Source organism: Apodemus sylvaticus, chromosome 10 (assembly GCF_947179515.1).
Source record: "Apodemus sylvaticus chromosome 10, mApoSyl1.1, whole genome shotgun sequence".
Lineage (NCBI taxonomy): Eukaryota > Metazoa > Chordata > Mammalia > Rodentia > Muridae > Apodemus > Apodemus sylvaticus.
Genome location: NC_067481.1, coordinates 71,317,837 through 71,343,707, shown reverse-complemented (window position 1 = coordinate 71,343,707; position 25,871 = coordinate 71,317,837). Strand labels below are relative to the sequence as shown.

The following is a 25,871-nucleotide window of genomic DNA, read 5'->3' as shown; positions in this document are numbered from 1 at the left end:
TGACACTAGGTCATTGGTGAAGGCGAGAGAATAAGCCGTTAAATGTTTACATTCCAGCTGTCCTCTGTAAAACATTCCAACTGTCCTCCGTAAAATTTGCGTGAACTATTGCTGTGATTGAACACCATGACTAAAGCAACTTGGGGAGGAAAGCGTTGATTTGGCTTACACTTCCATATTGCTGTTTATCATTGAAGCAAGTTAGGACAGATACTCTAAACAGGGCAGGAATCTGGACATGGGAGCTAATGCAGAGGCCATGGAGGGTACTGCTTAGTAGCTTGCTCCTCATGCCGTGCTCAGCCTGCTGTCTTACAGAAGCCAGGACCACCTGTCCAGCGGGGCACTGGCCACATGGGCTGAACCCTCACCCATCAATCACTAAGAAAATGCCCCACAGATGGTTCTTTTTTTCTTATTTGTTTGTTTGTTTGTTTATTGGTTTTTTGAGACAGGGTTTCTCTGTGTAGACCTGGCTGTCCTGGAACTCACTCTGTAGACCAGGCTGTCCTCGAACTCAGAAAATCCGACTGCTTCTGCCTCCCAAGTGCTGGGATTAAAGGCGTGCATCACCACCGCCTGGTCCTGGCCCGCAGATGGTTCTTATGAGATTCCTCTCTTTCAGATAACTCTAGTGCTTGTCAGGTTGATAAAACTAGCCAGCATAAAAGATGTTAATTTTCTTTAAAATGCAATTATCCTTTTGAGTATCTAAGCATCTAAGAATATGTCAGCCCATTGGAAGGACCTTGGTCCGTGTAATGTGTGCTTAAGGAGGTGATGAACCTAGCAGTTCCTTAGCACGCTTTGTTAGAGTGTAGAGAGCATTGCTTGCTCTTCCAGAGAACCCAGGTTCAATTCCCAGCACCCACATAACCAACCATCTATAATTTCAGTTCCAGGAAATCCAACACCCTCCTCTGGCTTCCACAGGTATCAGGCAAGCATGTAGTTCACAGACACAACCAAATCCACAAAATCCAAAGAATAAATAACTTTCAGATAAAGAGAAGTAAGCAGAGTGTGCTGGTTCCTCCCCTTGACGGATGTGCTCTGCCCACCGTCTTGCTCCTCTCGCGCCTCTCTCTTTCTTTTTCTCTTACTCTTTGTCTTTCTGTTTGTCTGTGTAAATAAACAGAGCATGAAACTGCTCATTCTAGTCATCTGTATGTATGCAGTTGAATAACACTAAATTTATTACTTCCTTGTACAACCAGACATCATCAAAAATCATTTCAAACATGTAGCAATTGTTATCATCAACATAACTTTAAAGTCTAATCTTTTTCTTAGCAAAAATTTTATTTTGTTTTTAGTTTGTGTTCATGTGAGAATATGGGTTGTACATAGAGTCTAAGAGAGAGTATTGGGTCCCCTCCCTATAACTGGAGTCACAGGAGGTTGTGAGCCGCTGAATGTGGGTGTTGGGAACTGAGTCCCGTTGTCTGCAAGAGCAGTGGGTACTCTTAACCCCTGGAGCCATCCCTCCAGCCCACCTTCTAGTATAGCTTAATATACTTTAATGTGTGGGTTTTTTTTAACTATTGTGAAACTCAGTGTGGCTTTGAGAAATTTGTCTGAAATTTTCCCCTTTGACTCCAAGTACCCAGAATTAATCCTGGGTTTCTGGAACACTTCAGGATGCCCTAGTTCCATTAACTCATTACCCCAAATCAGAGCTGAATTCTAGACTGTAGCCTGTTTCTAGCCAGATGGTTTCCCAGCCTTTCTCTTTCTTTGCCTCTTCCAGCCTAGCCTGTCTGTCCTTCTGATTCCTGGGATCCCAACTTTAGCTTTTTGTTTTTATGCAGTTGAATAGTATGTACATGAATTCCTAAGAAGTGTCTGTGTGTGTACTTAAGCTTATTTTTATTTTATGTATATGGCTGTTTTGCCTATATGTATATATGTGTACTGCATACATGACTAGTGCATACAGAGAGGAGGTGTCAGATCCCCTGGCATTAGAGTTGTGAGCCACCATGTAGGTACGGGAACTAAACCTAGGACCGATGCAAGAGCAAATGCAAAGTTACTTAAGGCAATTAAGCCAACTCTCTAGCGAAGGAATATAGATTCTTTAAATACTTGATGCAGGCTGGTTTTGGGGTTTTTTTTTGGATTTGGTGTTTTTGAGACAGGGTTTCTCTGTATAGCCCTGGCTGTCCTGGAACTCACACTATAGCCCAGGCTGGCCTCGAACTCAGAAATCCGCCTGCCTCTGCCTCCCAGAGTGCGGGGATTGCAGGCATGCGCCACCACCGCCCGGCTGTGCACACCTTTAATGCCAGCACTCAGGAGGCAGGTGCAGGTGGATCCCTTGAGTTCTGGGCAAGCCTGATCTTCAGAGTGAGTCCCAGGGCAGCCTGGTCTCTAGAATGAGTTCTACCTGGGCTATTACACCCTCTGTCTCAAAACAAAACCAAAAATGCAGTACGAAATGTTTAGAAACAACTTTTTTCACTTAACATTGAAAGTGTAGGTCTCATGGGCCAGTGAGATGGGTCAGCAAGTACAGGCTCATCATATAAACCTGGTGACCTGTGTTTGATGCCCGGAACTCAGAGAAAGGTATAAAAAGGGAGCACTGACTCCACAGAGTTGTTCTCTGACTTCCACATAAGCACCATGACATGTCCCTACCCATCATGTACATTATTCAGTAGTGATAAAATGCAAGGCCTTTGAAGGACCTTCCTTAGTTCAAGGCATGGGGAAGTAAAGGGATTTTTATGAACAAGATGCAGTCATAGGTATAGGAAGGCATCACACATGGCCATGTCGTTTGTATACACATAGGTCTATCGATATTTTTCAGTACCTTAACTGTTAACTAAAAGTAGGCTCGTGCTCTTTTTGAAGGAAATGATTGAAAACTACGTCCACTGGAATGAAGACATAGGAGAGTGGCAGCTAGTGAGTACCCACTCCTGGTGGCTTCACTCCGTTGTGGAGAGAGAGCGTGCTGCTGTCATGGAGAACATGCTGGCGTTGTGGAGAGTGAATGTGCTGCTGTGGAGAGTGAGTGTGCTGGCGCTGTGGAGAGTGAGTGTGCTGGCGCTGTGGAGAGTGAGTGTGCTGGTGCTGTGGGAGAGAGCGGCTGTGGGACAGAGCAGATGGAGCCCAGTGCACTGGAGGATAGGATAATTTTCTGATTCACAGCAATGTGGAGAGCTTTTGTGGAAATAGCTTAGGCCTGGGGCTCCTTGGTGCTCCAGGACAAGTGTCTTGTTTACTAGTGAGCCTTCAGGGCATCCTACAGCACCCTTCCCAGGTCACAGTATTAATTCAGATGTGTCTCTTTTCCTTCTTTGAGAAATGTGTGGCCTACACAGGAAATAACATGAGGAAACAAACTCCAGTCCCTGACAAGAAGGAGAGAGACGTAAGAGACTTAAACACTGCCTCTGTCTTCATAGGATGGGGCACTGCATGGCTTATCATTTGTGAGTAGAGGCTCTGGGGTGGGGCTGCTAGGACAGGCTGCTCTCCAGCCCTAGGCGAAGGCGCCATTCCTTCCACAAGCATGGCCTGCTGTCACTCTGGTGCACCCATTCCCCTACCTCACCTCTAATTCCTGAGCTTTGAGTACAGTTTACATACTGGGATAGAAGACACCTTTAATGTTATTTGATTTTGTCTTTAGTGGTGCTTCTGCATAGTGTCCAACATGTTTAAATCTTCCCCAAATCTGGTTTAATTTGACTTATGTGTGTTTCTCGTAGCCGTTTGAAGTAGACCTTTCCCACGTGTACCTCGCCTACACAGAAGAGAGTCTGCGTCAGTCTCTGATGAAGTTAGAAAGGCCACGGACCTCCAAGGGGAAAGCAAGGCCAAAGACAGGGCGAAGGTGAGCACACCGGAGTCCTGAGGGGACAGCGCTGAAAGGTGACACACTTAGATACACTCACGACAGTCAAACTTCAGTGAAAATGTCACATACTTTGCAATTATGTTCTTTATGCAGTTACAATTTGATAGGCAAAATAGAGATAAAGAATTGTACTCTGGGACAATTGTGGTGGCAAACACTTTTAACCCAGAACTTGGGAGACAGGGGCCTGAACATCTGAGTTCCAGGCCAGCCCCATCTGCATAGCACATTTCAAGACAGCCAGGCCTACACAGTAAGAACCTGTCTCTAAGCGAACAGAAAAAGAACGGCAGTCTTTCGGACTTCTGCCGTGAGAGGAACAGAACTAGCTTCTGCTGGCCTTGTTCTTTCCTAGTATTACCCACCACCTACTCTCTCCTAGTTAGTACACTGATTCTCCTACTGAGATGCTAATTAATGTGCCTAGTTTAACTCTCAAAAGACTGTGTTTGGCTGGTCGGGGTTTCTGAAGGTAGACAGCCCCAAGGACACTGATTTTCTAGATCTCAAGTGAAGTGTGTGTGCCTCTAGCACCAGTTTAATAGTTGTGTAGTGTGTGCTTAGTCACATGTGTAGTGTGTGCTTCACGTGGCTCAGTGGGAGACCTGGCTTGGGATGATGTTCCTAGTGTTCCTTGTGTTCCTGCATTGAGTAATTTGAACCAATTACAAGACTTTTGTTTTACATGTAGGGTGGTTAATTGGTGTTACATGGTCTTTAAATGTAATACTAAAAAAAAATAGAATCATTAAACTAGGGCTTGAAGGAATCAGCTGCATGTTAAAATACACATGATTTGTGCACTTTATAGCATGTAGATGATTTAAATTTTTTTATATGCCAGCTGAATCTATACATGGAATTTTTTAAAACATAAATATTATTTTATCTATCTATGAGTATTTTTCCTGCATGTTTATATGTGCTGCAGGTGTTAGATCCCCTGGAATGATTGGTGGAGAGCCACCATGTGGGTGTTGAGATGTGAGCTCATGTCTCTGGAACAGTAACAAATGCCTCTGAGTGCTACACCATTTCTGCAGCCCCTGTTCTGCTGTTAGAGGCTTTTTCTGAGCTCACCTGTTATTAAGAAGATGCAATTCAAATGTGGTGAATCAGAATGAGACAGTTGGCCAGCCTCACAGAGAGACGGGCAGAGGAGGGCAGTGGAGCAAGCTCCGAGAGTGGTTCTGTCCCTGGTTAGTGTGGGGACAGAGGCCCCATTATTGCTGGACTATTGTCTTTTAAGGAGGATCCAGATTACTCAGCTACATTTTTTAAACTGTATACATCTTAAAACAAGTAATTTGGCAAGCTGTTTTGATAAAGTTTTTCTTTTTCTTTTTTCTTTTTTTTTTTGGGGGGGGGGTGTTCCAGACTGGGTTTCTCTATGTAGCCCTGGCTGTCCTGGAACTCCCTCTGTAGACCAGGCTGGCCTCCAACTCAGAAATCCGCTTGCCTCTGCCTTCCAAGTGCTGGGATTACAGGCGTGCACCACCACTGCCCAGCTGATAGAGTTTTTCTAATTCACCACTGCCTCTTGTTTAACTTAAGGTAAAGAAAATACTTGTGGGCCAACATACAATGCAGACTAAACTCTGTAACAGAATCAAGGCCTGGAAAAAACAAACCTGTAGTTTTCCTAAGAAATAAGAAAAGCCAGGCGGTGGTGGCGCACGCCTGTAATCCCGGCACTCTGGGAGGCAGAGGCAGGCAGATTTCTGAGTTCGAGGCCAGCCTGGTCTGCAGATGAGTTCCAGGACATCCAGGGCTATACAGAGAAACCCTGTCTCGGAAAAAAAAAAAAAAAACAAATCCAAAAAACCAAAAATAAATAAATACCCCTTCCCCCCAAAAAAGAGAGAAATAAAACATGCAGCTGCTTCATGCGAGGCATGCAGTTGATTGTGCTGACGGCAGCAGAGGCCCATGGGATACTCCTGTAGGCTCTGCATCTGCATCTGGGAAATGTGACTTCTTCTCCTGCTTCTCTGAGGCTGCCTGTACCGTTAGCATCTTCAGAAGAGATGACCAAAGGGCATGCCTGATAAATTTAGCTGCTACCTGCCTGCACCTTGTGTGGCCCTGCCCACCCGTGTTCAGCCCCTCAGCACTCTGGAGTACTGAGCTGTGGCAGTATATTCTTATGCTTGCTCTCGGTGACCACTCTGAAAAAACGGGTAACAATCAAACTTCGCCACAATCAGGCCTGGGCAGCGTTCGTCCATTTATTGAACCATAGCCACAGAAACTGTTGACAGTTCAGTCTCTTAGGGAAAATCACTCACCTTGTGTTTTTTTCTTCTCTTAACAGAAAGCGTTCTGCAAAGCCTGAGACTGTAATTGATTCTTTACTTCAGTAAATGTTACAGAATTAAAGTTACAATAATAAAAAGAGTGATATCTCATGCCTGGAGAAATCCTTAATTAAGGCACGGAAGACACCTGTATGGTTCACATAATGGAAGCTGTAAATCATGGAGAGAGACTGGAGAGAGCAATTTTCCTAATATCTTTTAGACTCTTAAGTTTCTGTAACATGTAAGTGCACAGTTCGTGGTCGTTGGGCCTGGCTCACTGTCCGCCACACTGCTCTGCAGGAAGCGAGGGCACCGTGGGTGTCCGTAAATGTGCGTCTCTTGCCTGTGTACTCAACCACTGTGGATCTAGACAAGCAGAGTCTCAGAATAGAACCAGGTCTGTCTCAGTTGCACACAGCATATAGCAGATCACCTTGTCCTGTGTCCTGTGTCCTGTGTCCTGTGTCCTGTGCCAGTCTGGGCTGCTCACCTAGGCAGTGACTTGATTCTACACCTGCCTGTCCTGTGTAAGTGCAGCCCAGCGTCGCACTAACATTGACTGCATCTGTGTGCTCAGTGACTGCCTTTATTGGTCTCCTGTGGAAAATTGTTAACTCTGACAGCTCTGCAGGTTTGCATTTTAAAGATGTGCCGGGTGGTGGTAGAGGCGCACGCCTGTAATCCCAGCACTCTGGGAGGCAGAGGTAGGCGGATTTCTGAGTTCGAGGCCAGCCTGGTCTACAGAGTGAGTTCCAGGACAGCCAGGGCTACACAGAGAAACCCTGTCTCCAAAAAAAAAAAAAAGGTTGCAGTCTGAGCGCGTGCTGCACCGTCACCCTCCCCTCTGCCCTCTGCTCCGCATTCAGCCCACCAGGGTTGTTACTGAGCTGCCTCCCACTTCTCCCGAAGCCAGCAGTAGCCACTTAGCTTTGCTCACACAAATTTTAAAAACTTCCCTGGACATACAGCTTACAGACACACCCTAATTTTAAATTTGATGGAAATAACTATAAAAATGGAGACCAGTCTCATTTTTCAGACAGAAAAGCAAAGTAAAAAATATACCTGTTAATTTTCCTTATTTTGTATATAAATTTTATATATAAAAATACTCTTCTGGATTTCTTGTATCGATTAATCCAGTTAGATGGTATTCCTCTACACAAAAAGTTATTATTCATTGTATAGTAAGATAAGTTATAGTAAATAGGAAATTTTTGGGTTTTTTTGTTTACTCATAGGATTATTTTGAAGGTCATGTGCTCCCTAAACCTGTTTAAAATTATACAATTAACTCTGAGCTATTGATTGCAAACGTTTTAATCCTTTCTGTTAGGATTAATTAGATTTAGATTGCTATGATTTTAACATTTGGATAAATACTGACTTATAACTACATTGCTCTGTGGCTGTGGATGGCTGAAGAGAGGGGCAGCCCTGGCAAGGGTGTGGCAAACATGGCGGGCCACTTTTAGGCTCTTCTGAATTGGAGCCCTGAGCATCCTGTATGTGCAGGTGCAGGGTGCTGGTGTGAGCGTGGCCATGTGGCAGCATCTTCAGGATCATGGGTGTGGCCTGCTGTGACTAGATGAGCTGTGTGTGTGTGTGTGTGTCTGTGTGTCTGTGCGTCTGTGTGTGTGTGTGTCTATCTGCCTGCCTGCCTGTCTGTCAGTCTGTCTGTCAGTCTGTCAGTCTGTCCTATACAGGCTCATGTGAGCCGAGCGTATTGGTGCCGTCAAATTTTGCAATGATGGAAGTGTAACTGTTAGTAATTAGATGAATCTATATGCCTTCATTTTAAAAGTCCATGTTTCTATCATTTAACAGCTCAGTTGGCCTAAAAGGAATATGTGCTGTAAATTAAGCTAAAACATGAGAGAAATTAAATCTAGTTAAAGCCTCTCACAGTAACAAAAATAACTCCATAAAACTAAAAATATTAGAAACTTGTCTAAGCATCTTGACTTAGTAATTTTGTTTGCTTGCTTGTTTGTTTGTTGTTGTTGTTTTTGTTAGCCCAGGCTGGCCTGGGACGCATAATCCTTCTGCCTCAGCCTCCCAGGTGCTGAGATTGCAGGTGCATGTCATCATACCAAGCCATATGTTTATTAAAGCATTGATGTCAAAACACTAATCAGGTGCACAGTGTTCATTTTCTGAAAACCAAACTCTCGCCAGGTGGGAGGTCTGTTGAAGAAGGTGAGACGCCCACTTCTCCCACAGCCGTGCTGGGGCCACTTCTCATGGACTCTGTCTTCATCTGCAGACGGAGTCATTTGTATTTTCAGCATTAATTTTATGAATGGATAGAATGTAGAACAAACTTGCTTAGTGTTTAAAATAAATGTACAGATGAATTTAATGAGTGGAACAGATCGATACATAGGCCGTCGATGCGGGTCCTTTTTTCCTTGATGTATTTATTTGAAAGGAACTATAGTGTGCTATGGCTGGCTCTGCACTTCCTGACAGCCAGGGCTCACTCAGTCCACTCCTCTGTCTTCAGGCTTGCCTGAGAGGAGGCTGTGCAGCCGGTGTTTGCCCCAGAATCCTCTGGGAAGCTGTCTCATTTATATTATGGAAAAGGTGATTTTCGAATTTATGTTTTTGGCAGCCAGAACATCAAGGTTAGTTTGGAAGGAAGGGGTAAAGTGCTACTTCATCTGCAATGTGTTTTAAAGTTGTGATTATAGTTTCAGTGATTTTATTTCCATTTTAGGTTTGTGTGGCCCATCCCCCTTTTCTCTTTAAACTCTTAACACAAGAAACACCTTTTTTCCTTATAGAGCTGTGGATTAAGGAATGGGCAGAGTTTACATTTACACACACCTGTGTCTGCTCAGTTTCTCCTCTCCCCTCTCTTCCATTTTGAGATAGAGTCCTTTGTAGTCCAGGCTGGCCACAAACCCTCTGTGTAGCCCAGGTTGCCCTTTAAACCCCTGTTCCTCCTACCTCCACCTCACAATTGCTGGGGTCATACATACGCGCCACTACACCCGTCGTCTCCTCCACCCCTTCTTAACGGATATCATTGTTTTCTGTCTTCCTTTTTCTTAAACTACTAGAACCCATAGCTCTTCGTAGTGCCTTTGAGCTGACCCTGCAGTCTGACTGATTAGAATCGGTGGAACCCTGAGTAGCATTGCTGTAATGCTGTTACCAACCAGGAAACAAACTGTACAGAAAGTTTGCTCTGTTAATTCAGAATCCACACTTGAACTGTATTTTATGTATAAATTGTACTTGTCCAAGCTGTGTATATCAATGTTGTGTGTACATGCAGCACAGTAAGATGAAAAATAAATGCCTCCCCAGTGCCTAATGTCTTTTATTTTTTTAAAAAAAGATTTATTTATTAATTTTATGTGTACACATTGTTGTGAGCCACCATGTGGTTGCTGGGATTTGAACTCAGGACCTTCTGAAGAGCAGTCAGTGCTCTTAACTTCTGAGCCATCTCACCAGCCCACCTAATGTCTTTTAAAACATCTTTATTTTTATTTTGTTGTGTGTATCTGCCTGCAAATGTGTGCACCACATGTGTACCGTGTGGCTGTGCTGGGATAATGGCTTCTCCATGGCTGTGGAGATGTGACCATCTCCCTTCCTCCTTCCTCACCAAAGACCCTGAGACCATGTACAGTTAGGGCAGAATTACATACAGCTGGTTGGGGAGAACACTGGACACTCAGGGAGGCTCTAGACAGCCCCGGAGGCCTCTGGGGAGAGGGGGGTCTTCATGGTTTCCATTTCCTTTTGAAAGATTGGGTTGTTTTATGTGTCTGCATATTCTGCCCGAATCTCTGCTTCTGTACTGTGAGTGTGCCTGGTGCTTGCAGTGGTCAGGAGAGAACATCGGGGCCCTCAGAACGGACCACCACGTGGGTCCTGGGAACCAAACCCCAGTCCTCCACAAGAGCAGCCAGCACTTAACTTCTGAGGCATCTCCCCAGCCCTCAAGGGTTTTTTGGGTTTTCGGTTTTTTGTTTTTTGTTTTGATTGAACTGTAAGATGTAGTGGTCGCCTCCTTACCTCTTGCCTGGTGGACTCTGAATCACCATTTCCTACTCCCTTTCTTTTTGAAGATGAATAACAATAATTTTGGGGTGCACACATCCATGCTCACGTGTGTGCAGGCGCAGGTCTTCCTGCTCTAGGGCTCACTGGTTGGGCTGGCAGTGGACCAGTGAGTCCCAGGGATGTTCCTGCTTCCCCAGGCCAGACACGAGCGTGGGGGTGGGGGTGGGGGAGCATGCCCCTTCCCCACTTTTAAGACTTTATTTTTGTGATGAGTCGGGGTGGGGTGAGGAGATACGTCCACATGAGTGTGATCACCCATGGAAACCAGAAGGGGTCGTCAGAGCCCCTTAACTAGGGTTACAGACAGTTGTGAACCACAGCATGGGAGCTGGGAACTGAATTAAAATCTTCCGGAAAAGCATATGCTCTTAGCCTCTGAACCATCGCTACAACACTTCACCCCCAATCTAGTTTTGTCCCATCCTGAATACTCTTTTTGAGACATTCATTTAGCCCAGGTTGGCTTCCAACTCTGTATGTAGCCAAGGATGACCTTCAGTTTCTGATCATCTTGTCTCTCCCCCCCCCCACCCCTTCCTGAGTGCTGAGGCCATCAAGGCCAGTCACCGTATTGTTTCCTGACCTCATCTTTTCCAGTGAGTCACTCAAATTCATTTGTAGAACTAGGTAGTATCTGAATGAATGGTGATCACAATGAATCCAAGTCTAACAAGAATGGGTCCGGAGGCTCTGAGCCCTGGCCTGAGCTTTAGGCAGAGGACAGAGCCTCCAGAGAGATTTGTGAGTGGATTAGCAGAATTGCTCCTCCTTAAACTCTTTGATTTGCAAAGCAAATGAGGTATTCTGTCCCCTTGAGAAGCTGAACCCCCGTGTGGGAAAATGATTGAGAAGAGGGCTACTTCAAAAACAACCTGTTTCCTCTCAGCATTTATCTTGGGCTTCCTGCGACCCAACCTTCAAGTTACTTTTATCAGTGTTATCAGAACATCACGTCGTCTTACCCAAACACGGCTATGGCTCTCACTGAAGCCTGGGACAGATCAGACGCTCTCCCACACCTGCTTCCCTCCCCCAGACCCTTGGGAGGGCTGGGGAAATTTGAGTTTAGTCAAAGGCTGCATCTCTCAGAGTGTAGCTAAGAACTCAACTGGGACTTTACAACCGAATAAAATTTTCTCAGAGTCCGATACCAATCTTAACAAAGAGGATATTGCCTAACCCAACCTAAAAGTTGTCACCAGAGATGCTGCAGAAATCCTGTATTAGCTTCAACTTCTAATCTCTAGCAAGCCTTGCCCCTCACTAGCTGGCCTGTCTCCCTTTTGCTGTTAATTCTTCAGGTCGGCATACAAAATGGTCTCACTGTGGCATCCTGATACACATACACTGTTGTGTTTTATAAAAAGAAAGTGCTAAGGACATGTTTGATAGAGTGAGGTATGGTGAGGTGGAAGGAGGGGCCTCTGTGGCTCACACTGAGGCCCTTCCCCTAAGTACCAGCCATAGATGGGTTTAGTATAGAATAGTTTATTTAGGGCATGGGAAAGGGAGTTGGGAAAGGAAGGGGGAGGGAGAGAGAAGAAAGAGGAGGGGGGCAAACAGCCCCTTTTATAGTAAGCCAGGCATACCTGGCTCTTGCCAGGTAACTAGGGTGGAGCCTAGAAGAACTGCTAACATATACCATTATGATAATGTGTTTAATTAGCTCCCCTCACCCACTCTCCTTGTTCAGCCCACCCCGTCCCTGATGATCTCTCTCTCCTCCTCTTCCACCTCCTCCTCTTCCTCTCTCTCTGTCTCTCTGTCTCTGTCTTTCCCTGTCTCTCCCTGTCTCTCTCTGTCTCTCTGTCTCTCCCTGTCTCTCTGTCTCTCCCTGTCTCTCTGTCTCTCTCTCTCTGTCTGTCTCTGTCTCTCTCTCTCTCTCTCCATCTCTGTCTCTCTGTCTCTGTCTCTCTGTCTCTCTCTGTCTCTGTCTGTCTGTCTGTCTGTCTCTCTCTCTCTCTTTATATGCATTGGTGTTTTGCCTGCATGTGTCTGTGTGAGGGTGTCAGAGTCCCTGGAACTGGAGTTACACAGTTCTGAGCTGCTATGTGGGCCTTGGGAACCGAATCGGAGTCCTCTGGAAGAGCAGCCACTGCTCTTAACCGCTGAGCCGTCTCTCCAGTCCCTCCCCTGCCCCTCTTAATTCCCTTTCACTTTACCCATATACACAAGCTCTAAATATTCGGATTTAAATCCAGATTCTTCATAAAATGGAAAATTTTTTCTCAATCTGGTTTTATTTAACATAATCTGCAGCCGCATCTACTTTCTGTAAACATTTCATTCTTCACGCCTAAGCACAATTCCATTGTGTCTATGAACAACTTCTTTATGTCGTTATCTGTTGATACCTTGGTTCCATAGCTTCATGACCACAATAATTGTGAATGTACAAGCATCTCTGTAGGGTGGTCAGTCAGTTCATCAGATTTACAGCTGAATCATACGGTCCATCCATGCTTAATTTTTCAGAACCCTCCGTACAGTTCCCACAGTAGCCGCCCCAGCTCCCTTTGCTGCTAGCAATGTTTAAGTGCCCCGGTGCCCTCTTAAGTGTATCTTGGGGTTGGGGAGGTGGCTCAGTGGGGCAAGACACTTACTGAGGAAGCACCAGGACCTGCATACACATCTCCCGCATTCATTTAAAGGCTGAACATGGCCATCGGTGCCTGTGACCCCAGCACTGCTGCCAGGCAGACACAGTCACGTTTCAGTGAAAGACTTAATCTTAAGGACATAAGGCAGAATGGCAACACAGGACACCCAGTGTCATCCTCCAGACTGTGTACGTGGGCCCACACCGGCAAGTGCACATATTCGCACACACACCACACACATGCACACACAAAAAAATCATAAAAATCAAAACTTGTCTTTCCCATGCTGCAGCAGGACTCTAGGACCACCTTCCCCCCTGTGGCATAGAGTGTGCCCCTGAGAACAGACGTGCCAGTCGTGGGCTGGCGAGACACTAGGCCAGCTTCCACACTTAGACCCAGGGAGCAAACATGTCTTTCACACACAGTGTGGAGTGGGCACTCGGCTTGCACTGGGCCCGCGACCTGAAAGCATGCTTTCTGTTCACCTCAACCCTGGCCAGTAGAGAACAAGAAGATTTAACCTCAGGCTTTTCCATCGACACCCTAGTTCCCAAAAGAATGACTCTGAGACTTCCTGTTTGTGAGTAAATACCTAGACCCTGAGTTTGTGTCATCCCTTGACTACCTAGTAGCATAGTTAACCATTTATTCTGTTCTATGAGTGCCACATAGCTAGTTACCTCCCCTGTTTCGTGCATCTTGTCTCAAGAGTTCTGGGAGTCTCTTCCCAAGCCCGACTCTATCCCGGAGTTCCTCTCTCCCTACTGGAACTCCCCCCTCCTATTAGCTGAGGCTGGAAATAGGCCATCAGCTTTTATTGACAGGTGATGCTTCTACTACACAGCACACAAGACATTCCCTCCAAGAAGGAGCAGGTTCCTTCTGCAGGTTGCACTGGGAAGAAACCGGCAGGAAGAGCTAAATAGAAAGGAAACGATCTCCTGCTGGGGAGAGGGCTCAGAGGGTAAAAGGCTCTGCACAATCTCATGACCTGAGTTCCATCTCTGATACCCATGTATTTCAACATGCACACCATGCCACACACACAGGTGCACAGCAGACGCATACACGCACTAACATTTATAAAACGAATGTAAGATAATGATTAAGAAAGAGCCAGGAAGCCGGGCGGTGGTAGCGCACGTCTTTAATCCCAGCACTTGGGAGGCATAGGCAAGCGGATTTCTGAGTTCGAGGCCAGCCTGGTCTACAGAGTGAGTTCCAGGACAGCCAGGGCTACACAGAGAAACCCTGTCTCGAAAAAGAAAAAGAAAAAAAAAAAAGAGCCAGGAAATTGTCTGGTCTTCCCATGGCAGCATAAAGGCGCAGGTACATACATGCTGTTAGAGAGCTAAGATGAGAACATCATAGCCCCAGGATGGGAGACCAAGAGGGTTAAGGGTATACCTCAGAGTGAAGTGCATCCCTGCTGTGCCCAAGGCCATGGGTTCAAGACCTAGTACAGCAGGAGGGGGAAATCTACTTTAAACTTGCTTTTGGTTTTTCAAGTCAGGGTCTCTGTATAGCTCTGACTGTCCTGAAATTCTGTAGCCCAAACTGGCCTTGCACTTACAGAGACCCACTTGCCTCTGCCTCCTGAGTGCTGAGATTAAAGATGTATACCACCATGCCCAGCTAAATTCAAGAGAAGCCAGTTGAGGAGATTTCAGCAACGACAGCTATGTAAGGGGCTGAGGGTAGAACCCTACCTTGCCTTGAATAAGTTAACCCTGCAAATTAACAAGACATTGGCCCCAAGCCTTGCCCTGGGTGGAGGCTGACAGAGTTGAGATGCTGGCCTGTGTGCTGAGGGGCCATGCAGTGCCTGTGCCTCTTCCACGAGGAAGCTGTGCTCTTTAGTTTGCCTTGAGCCGCCCGTCCTTAGAGGTCTGGTATTGTTGTATGCTATCTGAGAACACGGGGTAGGGAGTGAAGAAAAATCACAGACACAGGCAATAGTGCAAAGAGACCATAACGCGAAGCAAACACACACTTGGGAATACATGAGCACTCCCTGTGGTGACTAGAAGGCAGTTCGTGGGAGTCAGTTCTCTCCATGTAGGTCCTTGGGACCAGACTCAGATCTTCAAGCTTGGCAGCGAATCCCTTTATCTGCTGAGCCATCTCGCTGGAATATCCCTGTGGCATTTTTATCAGAGGCCAACAGTTCTTAATGGCTCCCCAAGAATGCAGGAGACAGCTATATATGGTTTCATTAGGCATCTATACATGAGATACTTATTTCCCATTGTCAGATGCCAGTTACTGATAACTCATCCACTGGCTGAGGGCAAAGGCAGATATGATGTGCATCATGGGAGAGAGGGCCGACAGTCCCACCTTCACCATCAACAACGAGCACCCTCCACTGAGCACTGATTGTGGCCGGCGGCCTCAGTAACTGCTCCAATCACAAGCCTCTTGACTCACTTAATCCTCAAGTTTCTCTACATCTGTTCTATGGCTGTCCTTACCCGTGTTCTCTTCTTCTCTTGGTCGAACCAGAGGCTGATGATTGGATGTTTAAATCCAGAGTCCAGGGTTCCCAATCTGCATGCAAACAATAGTGTTAGTGTGTGCTGACCGAGCATAGGCGTGGCTGACCGACCCTGCCTGTGTCCTGTGGTCTAATTTAGGTCTTTCTTCTTGACAGCCCTCCCTTTATCAGCTTAGCCTCGCATACCAAGTGCAAACCCACAGCTCATATCCTGTGGCAGACACGGCTCACGTTAGCCAGGACATGCAAATGAGTTTCAATCAAAAGAGAGAGGAGATTACATTTTTCACTGCACAGCTTCCCGATTGGCCTTAGAAGCCGCTGCTGCCCTTGGCATGCTGGTATTTTATGTGGGCAGGGCGAAACTGACTGTGGTCAGGGTGAGATTTTAAGCTTTTGATTTTTTTTCCCCTTATTCTGAAGGGGTTAAAACGTTGGTATGTATTTTTGGTCTGATGTCAGTGCTGGTGCTAATTTTTGTCACATGCGTGTGATTGAGGGTCAAAAGAGTGCCAAGTCACCGTCGGCAGAGCCCTCTAGTAGAAGATTCTGCACAGAGCATCTTCGACAGTTTGATGGTGCTGAGCTTGCTTGGTTTTTCTCCTCTCGCTTCCTTCCCTTTTAATAACAGTGTTAATTAAGATTTGTTTGTGTTGTTCTTGTGTGTGTGAGGGCATTGACTGCATGCGTGTCTCTGTTCTGCACGCACTACCCACAGAAGTCAGAAAAGGGTGCCAATGCCCAAGAACTGAGGTGACAGATGTACAGATGATTGTGAGCCACCAATGTGGGTGCTGGGATTTGAACATGGGTCCTCTGGAAGAGCAGTCAGTGCTCAGGACCGCTGAGCTGTCTCTCCAACCCCAATTCATGACTACACTTATTTTCTTAAATATCAGTTTTACATGTGTGTGCGTGCACACGTGTAAATATATATGTATGTGTGTGTATATATATATATATATATATATATATATATATATATATATATATAGAGAGAGAGAGAGAGAGAGAGAGAGAGAGGAGGGACACAGAAGTTGAAACAAAATCTCCATTTATTCAGGTTGGTCATAGCTCACATTCTTTTTAAAAAAATATTTATTTAGGTTTTTCAAGACAGTTTCTCTGTGCAACCCTGGCTGTTCTCGCACTTGCTCTGTAGACCACGGTAGCCTCAAACTCAGAGATCTACCTGCCTCTGCTTCCCAAATGCTAGGATTAAAGGCATGTACCCCCACTTCCCAGCTATTTTTTTCTTGTAAATTATATGTAGACATGTGTGTGTTTGCAAATGGATATGTGCATGTGAGTTCAGTGCCTGCAGAAGCCAGACGTTCGTGTCAAACCCCCTGGAGCTACAGATCATCCTGAGCCAGTATGTGGTTGCTTGGAAACAACCCGGGCCCTTTGCTGAAGCAGCAGGGGGTCTTAACCACTGAGCCATCATCACTCCTGCCCAGCCACTCATTTTTTTCCCTTTGAAACATGTTCTCACCATGTAGCTCTGGCTGGCCGGAAGCTCAGTATGCAGACCAGGCTGGCCCCTCGAGTCAGAGATACACCTGCCTGTGCTTCCCAAGTCCTGGGATTAAAGGTATTCGCCACCACACCTCAACTCCGGCTCTTTAACCAATCTCCCTGTCCTGTCTTAGTTGCTGTCTTAGTTACTGCTCTTAATTGATAAGACACCATGAACATAGCAACTTTTATAAAAGAAAGTGTTTCCCTTGTGGCTTTAGGTGTCTGGGGGTTAGAGTCCATGATGGCAGAACTTAGGCAGTGTCAGGGTCAGCTGAGAGCTCATGTCTTGATCTGAAAACTGGAGGCAGAGAGAGCACAGAGGGAATGGTCTGGGCGTTTTGAAACCTCCAAGCCCACCTCCAGTGACACTCCCCCTCCGAGACCACACCCCCTAATCCTTCCCAAACAGTTCCACCAACTGTGGACCAAGTATTCAAACAGTGAACCTATGGCGGCCATTTTCATTCAGTGCACCACAGTCGCCCACCGGTCTAAGGCCACACTCACATGTCTGGCTTCCCTAAGAAATTTTTTGTAGTCAAGTTTTGTAGTTCTACTGTGTTAGCAGTTTTAAGCACTTAAAGCTCTTGATTTTCTGTGATATACTTATGATGATCGCGTGTGTGTATGTGCATTTGTGGAGGTCAGAGCACGCTTCATGGAGCTGGTTTTCTCCCTCCACTTTTATGGACTCTGGGGATCCAAGCAGGCATGCTTCAAACTGGATTGTAGGTAAGTGCTGCCATTCCTTGTCCTTTAAAAGAATCCTTTTTTTTTTTAAATATTTATTTATTTATTATATGTAAGTACACTGTAGCTGTCTTCAGACACACCAGAAGAGGGCATCAGATTTCATTACAGATGATTAGGAGCGACTATGTGATTGCTGGGATTTGAACTTAGGACCTTTGGAAGAACAGTCAGTGCTCTTAACCGCTGAGCCATCTCTCCAGCCCCAAGAATCATTTGTTTAATTTCTGGTTTTTGTTTCACCAGCCACAGGCTCTGTTGTCTTAGTAACCCCTCCCCATAGAAGGTGTGGTGTGGTGCCATGCCTCTGTTCTTCTCTGTTTTATTTACTCTGTGTGTGTGTTTGTGTTTGTGTTGTGTGTATTGTGTGTGTGTGTATGCATACCCCCTCATTTGTGTCTGTATGTATACCCCTCATTTGTGTGTATATATGTGTGCATACCCCTCATTTGCATGTGTGTATGTGTGTTACCCCCATTTGTGTGTATATATGTGTGTATATGCATACCTTTCATTTGTGTGTGTGTGTGTGTGTATGAGAGAGAGAGAGAGAGAGAGAGAGAGAGAGAGAGAGAGAGAGAAGAAAGTGGGGAAGGAGAGAGAGAGACGGATGTATACGTGTTAGGAGTTTGGGAGGGGGGTGTCAGAGAACAATTCCAGGGAGTTAGTCTACCTCTGGATTCATCTCCCTGGCCTTTCTATCCTTATTTTATTTTGTTTTTATGTGTATGGGAGTCTTGCCTACATTCATATGGTCTGTGTATCTCTCCACAGGAGGCCAGAGGAGAACTTGAACCTGGAACTTGAGTTATTGTTTTAAACTGCCATGTGGGTGCTGGGAATTGAACCTGGGTCCTCGGGAAGAGCGACAAGTACTCTAACTGCTGAGCTGTCCCCCAGCCCTCTTCTGTCCCTAATAATCTTGTGCCTTGTGTTCTTCAGGAGAGTGGGAACTCCTGGGAAGGAAGCCAGCTCTCTCTTGTATCCACAGCACTGAAGCCACAGTAGATTAAATGCTTTCTCTGACAGTATAAACTATGACCTCATTGCCAAATGAAGTGTCAGTAGTTATCATTTCTGTTACATTATACAAATATTTTATTTTATGAGTTATAAATATATATAAATATTAAAAATTAAAACTCATAAGTTAAGGCATGGAGGTTCAGGACTGCATGTATTTCTCTCGCATGATGCTTTTTAGTCTTTCCAGGAAGTCTTTCAGTGTTGTGTGCTTGGACTCATTCACGGTGCAGCTTTTCTATAAGAGAAACATTTCATTGTGTGAATATATATCTATATCTATATCTATATCTATATCTATATCTATATCTATATCTGGGTCTCAGGCCAACTATGGTAGCCTCCAAAGCATGTTCAAACCAGGGCTTCCAGACTGTCTGGACTTTGTCACGAGGCCAGCAATTTTTGACTTGCTTTTTAGCATGTGCTAGGGTCATTACTGGTCTGCCCTCAGGGTGCCACAGTCTCTGGAGGGACATGTCGTGGACAGAGACAGCCAGAGGGAGTAACGGAATGTGCAGGCTCAAACCTGGCTCTGCCGCCACTTGGCCTGTGGCACTAGATAAGAGTCTTACTGCTCTTCTGTCCAGGAAGCAGATGCATTTCAGGGTGGGGACGCTGCACATAACAAGCAGCCTAGGAAACACCCTCCACGCTGATGCTGCAGTGTAGGTCTCGGCCCCTCCCATCATTCATTGCAGAGATTAGACCAGACACCTCACTTACAAAGACACCAGTCTTCTGTCCCTTCTCTTGGGGACAGCTGTGAGGTGGTACGGAGCGCTGACATTATCCATCCATAAAGGTAAGCCACTGCCTTTACGATCCTGGCCGTATCAGAATGGCCATCCATCAGGCCATCTTGTTCCCTACTTAACCCGTGTGCACCCCCTCCATCCAGGGGCCAGTGTGAACACCGTGGGCTCCACCCTGTAGGTAACTAGGGGTGTTTCCCTCCATCCCTGGGACAGCATCCAAAGGCTCCTGTGAACCTAACTGCTAAACCTACTTTCTTGACTCTGGTCCAGCCACACGGGAGTGCACACACCCCCTCTCCAGGCTTTTGTCTGGTAGTCAGCCATCTGGCCTGCCTTCTCCCTTAATCCAAATACCTGCTCAGCCATCTATTCTCTGACTCCCACGCCTTTCTTCACAGCACGAGCCCAACTGGGCATTGTATTGCTGTTCATGTCTTCTAACTACTTCCCTAGAACATTCCATGAGAGCAGACATTCTGTCTACTGCTCTTCAACGCTGCCCTCACTGTGCCAAGTCACTTGGAAGCTGTCGTCCCACTCCGCTTACCAGTGGACTCAGGCCACTGATGGCCTTAAAGAGTTTCTTCAGTTCGTTGAAAACACTAGAGCTGTTCTTCAAGCACAGAGATATCTCATGTGGGGGATAAAATCTGCGAAGCACCCTGGAAGCCCTGCAGATGAGCTCGTTCTCCGTGGTATTCTGCAAAGAGAAAGGATACAGAAGGCTGTGGGCTGCTGGGTTTTAAACTTGCCTGAGAGGAGTTTCTGCCCTGATTGTCCATCTGCTCAACTTTGAGTCTGTGGGAAAGTATTTCTGAAGATGCTTTCCATGGAGGTTTTATTGGAAATCTTGAGGTCAGTCAGGTCACGCCCCTAGGTAAATGGCAGAGTGGGGAGCACCTGCCTGCACCCCCATTCTCTATCTTTCCACCCGGCGGGCTTTTCCTTTAGCTGAAGGTGCCCGCGTGAGCTCTTCGATGTGGCTCTTGTCCCTGCGTGGCTCTGGAGCCTCTCCATGTCTGCTGACGGCTGACTGACTGACTGCCTGCTGAGGGCACGCTTCGTGTGTCTCTGCCCGAGGGAGAGAGCAGAATCTGCGGGTGCTCGTGGTCCAGTGGAGGATTAAGGCATGCCCCCAAGAAAGCCAGAGTTAGGAGCCCAGTGTGAACAAAGTGCCCAGGGGCCTGGTCTAGGAGGTCAGAAAAGGCTCTAGGGAGAGTTGACCTGGGCCCTGGTAAGCCTTTGTCCATCCTTGGTAGAGGTAAGAGCTCCTGGCTCTTCCTGTGAACTCAGATCTCGGAAGAAGACAGGATGCACCGGCGGAGAACCCTGACAGGTCATGGAGAGCGTCTGGTCTGCGTGCCAGCCAGTCTCTGTCCCACTGAGAGAAGCTGCCTCTAGCCTGTGCCTTGGCTACTCCGCTGCCTGCAGAGCAGGAGCTCCTCAGCAACTCTCAGGCTCACCCTGGGCCCACGGAGCCAGGATGTGTGGTGGTGAAACCTGGGGGAGCCTGAGGCCCAGGCAACTTCTAAACTCTTTCACTTTTCACAATTGCCTTTCTTTCTTTTCCTGACTATTAAGGTTTACTTAACAAAAATGAATTCACTTATTCCACCAGCCAGACATAACTCTTACACTGCTACTGTCTGGGTAACTATCAGAGCTAGGGGTGAGTTCAGTGATAGAGCACTTATGAAAACCTGGGTTCAATACAGCGAAAAGCAAAGGAACAAACAAACAAACAAACAAACAAACAAAAACCAAACCAAACCAAACCAAGCCTCTCCACCACAGCGCCTCCACCAGCCTGGGGGTGGGGGTGGGGCAGCTGGGGGAGGAACTCATGAAAACTTAGTCCTATCCCTACTGCTTATCTCTCATTGGGCCCAGTCTAATCAGCCAGTGCTCTAGATAACCAGGCGGGCCAGAGGAGTCGACTCAGTGGCTAGAGAGCTTGCCTTACAATCATGAAGACCTGAGTTCAAGTCTTAGAACCTGCTGGGTTTTTTGTTTTTGTTTTTGTTTGTTTGTTTTTAAAAAACAGCTGGATGTGACTGTGTACCTTAGAGATCCCAGTACTGGAGAGGCAGAGTGATAGGAGGCTCACTGGGCAGCCAGCCCGGTCTGCTTGCCAGACTGCAGGCCAATTAGGGGCTGTTTTAAAAAAAACAAAAACAAAAACCCCAGCAATATAGAGGGTGCTACTGTGTGCACAAACACACGTGTGCGCTCACATATTCATGCATGTGCATGCATGTGAACAAGCACAGATGCATGCACACACACACACACACACACAGAGAGAGAGAGAGCACATCAAGGGCTTCAGTCTTAAACAGCTGATGGGACCCCCAGAAGTTCTTCCAGAACAGCCAGCTCAGTGCTCTCTGCGAGTGACCATCAGGATCCTGGCCAGTATTTCCCATGATGCCCTGCCCGGCATTTACCTCAGCACACTCTAACACCAACCGGATGACTCAACTTGGAGATGCTGGGATTTTTGATCCCCAGAAGAGTTAAAGTAAAGATCCTAGATTTTGGAAAGGTAGTCTTTTGGGAGCCCCAAAGAAGTAGTCCCCCTCATATCGCTTTTGAGGGGTATAAAGGATATCAATAACACTGTGAAGGTAAGCAAAGTGTTTGGGAGACAGAATGGGAGGAGCGCAAAACCAATTACCCAGGAAGCACCGCAGCACCCGGGGAAAGGGCCACGAAACAGGCAAGTGTGAAGGAAGCCAGGGAAGGCTGTTTTCAAGCACATGTAAGTGTTGGGGCAGAATGAGGAGGAAAGCCAGCAGGAGAACTAAGGGGTGGGAGCGGGCGGGCGCATGCAGTCTTCCAGACCCAGCCTCCAAGGAGCGGACCCACACCTGGAGCCAGCGGCTTGCCTGGCCGAGGGCCCTTCCTCAGGCTCGCTGCATCTCTGCAGCCAGGCTGTGCCTTTGGTCCGAGTCCTAGAGTCAGCCACAAACACTTTCAATGCAATTCTTACAGCTGCCCTCCAACCAGCCCTCCTGTGACCTTCAGAACCAACTTTTGTATCTCCAAATGTGAACACGAGACTCCAAGGTTTGTGAAGACCTACCAAAGGACATTCGGTTAGTGAACGGCAGAATTGCAGTCAAAACCAAAGGCTATCACGCCCAGGCCCCACAGTTCCTCTAGGCCCGGTCTACAAGAGCCGGCTCCTGCCCTGGCTTTTTGCTAAGGCAGGACAGTAGACTCAGCTTCTGGGTGCTACGATCTGAATTGGAAAGGCTCAGAATCAGTAAATACGTAAGGTTACATACATAGAAAACAGTGAAATATATATATATATATATATATATATATATATATATATATATATATATATCAATAGATAAAGAGATAGACATATACATAGACTTATATATGTACACGAATGTACACATATATACATACATGTACATCTGTCCTTCAGAAACTCATTCCACATCAGACTCCTGGAGTAATCTTGAATAAAACGAGATCGTCCAGATAAAGCCGGGAGGACAGACCTCTGGTGAAACAGGATGAACCCTATCCATGGCCCGGGTGCCACAGGGCTTTTGTTCCTGACCTCATCCTCAGCGGGCACCTCACCCTCGGCCGGCACCTCACCCTCAGCGGGCACATGTGGAAAGCAAGCAGTGTGGAGACCACTGGTAAGTCAAGGCTTTGGGGCCTTTCGTTCTCAGTGGTGTGTTTCCATGAAAACAGGAACTGAAGTGCACAGAGCGATTGATACAGCATAGCCAGTCATGTGTTTGTCAGAGAGAAGGCACTATCAGCTGTCACATCTGTCCCCTCCCACTACAGATAGAGGGGCGGGGGCGAGGCAGAAAAGGAAGAAAGATGCCAAACAGACGCAGGGATGGCCAGACTCCAGCCCGAGGACGGTTCTGAACTTTGAACTCGGCTGAAGGGGATTGGGGTGGAGCAGAGTCCACTCCCAGCTGGCTGTTAGCTGACCAGAAAGAGGAGACCTGTGGGGACCATAAGAGGTCTCTTAGAGAAAGCAAAAGCCTTCTCAACCTGTAATCTTCATATCTGTTTTTGAGAGAGTATTTGGTTTTTCAGAAATGCATGGCCAGAGAGAGAGAGAGAGAGAGAGAGAGAGAGAGAGAGAGAGAGAATTTTCTCACTCAACAGCACAAATATGATCTAGATACCATGTCAAGGCCAGGTAGGTCTCTAGCTATCTCTACCCTATCTGAGGTACAATGAATAAATCCTGTCTTTCTCTGACATGTCTTCTAAGTCTCATGAAATCCGAAACTGTAAAACACACTAGAGAGTACGTCAGCCTCCACAAAGTATAACAACATCCCCTTTAGGCCTCCTGGTTTTCTATCATAGACATTTCTCATTCAGACACTTGTGTGTGAGTTTCCTTTCACACCTCCGGGATATGCCAAAGCGGACCCCACAGACCCACTTACCTTCGTTGCTGTCAGGACGTCTGGTACAAACATCTCTGTGCATGGCGTCTTGATACAGACAGGGGTAAGAGCGAAAGATAAAAGTTAATCCAAACAGGACGGAGAAAGCTACACCTCTCACCCCGACCCTGGGAAGACTCCCTCTGCCTCTGAGGTGAAAGTAGCCAGGGTCTCTTAGAGCCTGGCTTTGTCCCTGGTCCTGCCCCAACCTCCTGCCATCCACCTCTCTGACAACTCAGCTCTCTGAGCCTGGGATCCCCTGCAGTATCACCTGGGTGTCTGGAGAGATGGTGCCAGATAGGATACTCACCCCTTCTTTTGTGACCTGGTTCAAAATGTAGATGATCTCTCTCAAGCATGTGTCCTTGCATCGGTGAATACAGTTCCCGGTACATGCGAGAAGGCACAGCAGGGTGACAGCGGCCCTGAGACCCATCAATGACTCTGTACCGTCGGTGACGTGAAACAATTTAGTTTGTCAAGAGATGCTAACAATGCAGTGCTGGCAGAGATCTCTATATATAGAGTTAAAGTTGCTGAAACCAAGGGAAAATGAGTTTACATTGGAAATTTTTATTACACCAGATTGTCAGTTACTTTGGGCCAATCAGCACCTCTCTTCCAGGAGAAAAAAAGAGAAACAGGTAAATTTTCCCGTGAAATCAGACCACTTGGAAAATGAAACCCTTTTAAAAAAAAAAAGTTTCAGCATAGGAAATTACACCATAATCAGCCTTGCAGATTAATCTTATCAGCATAGGGTTGTCACTGGCTCTGCTTTCTGCAGAGAAGGAAGAGGTCACAGGTGTCCGAGGGCTCTGGGGTCGTCCTGGGGAAAGACAGAGTAATATCAAGAAAGTCAGCCTTGCGTGGCATCTGGACCTCGCTGCTTCCTGTGATGGGGGCACCTTGGAAACTGCTATCTTGGGAAAGCTAACTCTGGGCTCTCTCTTCATAGACGGAGGATGGAATCAGACCTTCTCGCATCCTAGCCCAGCTGCTTTTACAAGCTTGAGGTCTTTGGAGACATACAGTGGGGCAGGCAGGACCATGGAACGAGGCCTTTACCTATAAGGAGGCTCTGGGCCAGGTTGAAGATCGTCTCCCTCCCCACCCCCACTCCACCCCACCCCCACCCCACCCCACCCCCACCCCAGGCAGAAGCCTGAGAAATGGCTGGTTAAAAAAAAGTTTAAAAAAAAAAATCACTTCATTTTATGTGAGCGTGTGTGTTTCTGCGTTCACTAGAGCATCAGTGTGGAGGGCAGAGGACAGCTTGCGGGAGTCAGGTCTCTCTTCCCACCATGTGGATTCTGAGGATTGAAGTCAGATTCAGAAAGCTGGACGGCAAGCACCTTTCCCGAAACCCTGAGCCATCTCACTGGCCCAAGAATAGCCGTCTGCTCTTTTAATGAACTCAAACATCCTCCTCGAATCAGAAAACAGAGCCATCTCTCACCAGTTAACTCCCCAGCTGTTCTCAGTTAGCACCTGTCCCCAGCCCACCGCCTTAAAATAATGCGTGTGCGTGCAGGGACCCCGGTGAGCACTCGCTGTCCCCACCAGCAGTGAACACCCTGCCACTGCGGTCTGCCTGGAAGCAAAGGTCTTTTTTTACAGTGACCCCTTCATTTTTCTCAGTAGAAAGGGTTCTTCATGTCCCCCCAGGTTCCTGCCTCTAGTTCTGACTTCTAATTTCTAGAAGATCATCTAGAAACATTTGTTGCTAAGATTGTCACTGTGTGTTTTTTTTGTTGTTGTTGTTGGTGGTGGTGGTGGTGGTTGGTTGGTTGGTTTTTGGATTTGGTTTTTTCAAGACAGGGTTTCTTTGTGTAGCTCTGGCCGTCCTGGAACTCACTCTGTAGACCAGGCTGGCTTCGAACTCAGAAACCCTCATGCCTCTGCATCCTGAGTGCTGGGATTACAGGCGTGCGCCACCACCGCCCTGCATCACTGTGTGTTAAATTACTTTTTCCATTATTGTTATTTGATTAATAAAAACTGAAGATGTTTATAGTACATA

At 46.7% G+C, this 25,871-nt stretch overlaps 2 protein-coding genes across 4 annotated transcripts in view; one reads left to right on the top strand and one right to left on the bottom strand.

Annotated features, from left to right (window-relative positions):
* The window catches only part of Kif3a (kinesin family member 3A), a 315,458-nt gene that overhangs the window by 25,912 nt on the left and 263,675 nt on the right, over positions 1-25,871 (top strand). For 2 of the 3 annotated variants that reach the window (XM_052197284.1, XM_052197285.1), the window contains 4 exons: positions 2,863-2,916; positions 3,317-3,385; positions 3,726-3,850; positions 6,189-9,491. In XM_052197284.1, the coding sequence (XP_052053244.1) occupies positions 2,863-2,916; positions 3,317-3,385; positions 3,726-3,850; positions 6,189-6,237 (297 nt within the window). In that variant the 3' untranslated portion in view covers positions 6,238-9,491. Of the gene's footprint in view, positions 1-2,862; positions 2,917-3,316; positions 3,386-3,725; positions 3,851-6,188; positions 9,492-25,871 lie in introns of those variants that run through there. The other variant, XR_007979928.1, reaches the window with a different exon arrangement.
* Il4 (interleukin 4) lies at positions 18,647-24,322 on the bottom strand. Its single transcript, XM_052197309.1, has 4 exons — positions 24,159-24,322; positions 23,849-23,896; positions 19,954-20,106; positions 18,647-18,886 (listed from the first exon to the last, which is right to left on the bottom strand). The coding sequence occupies exons 1-4, from the start codon at positions 24,282-24,284 to the stop codon at positions 18,791-18,793; spliced, it is 423 nt and encodes a 140-aa protein (XP_052053269.1). The 5' UTR covers positions 24,285-24,322; the 3' UTR covers positions 18,647-18,790.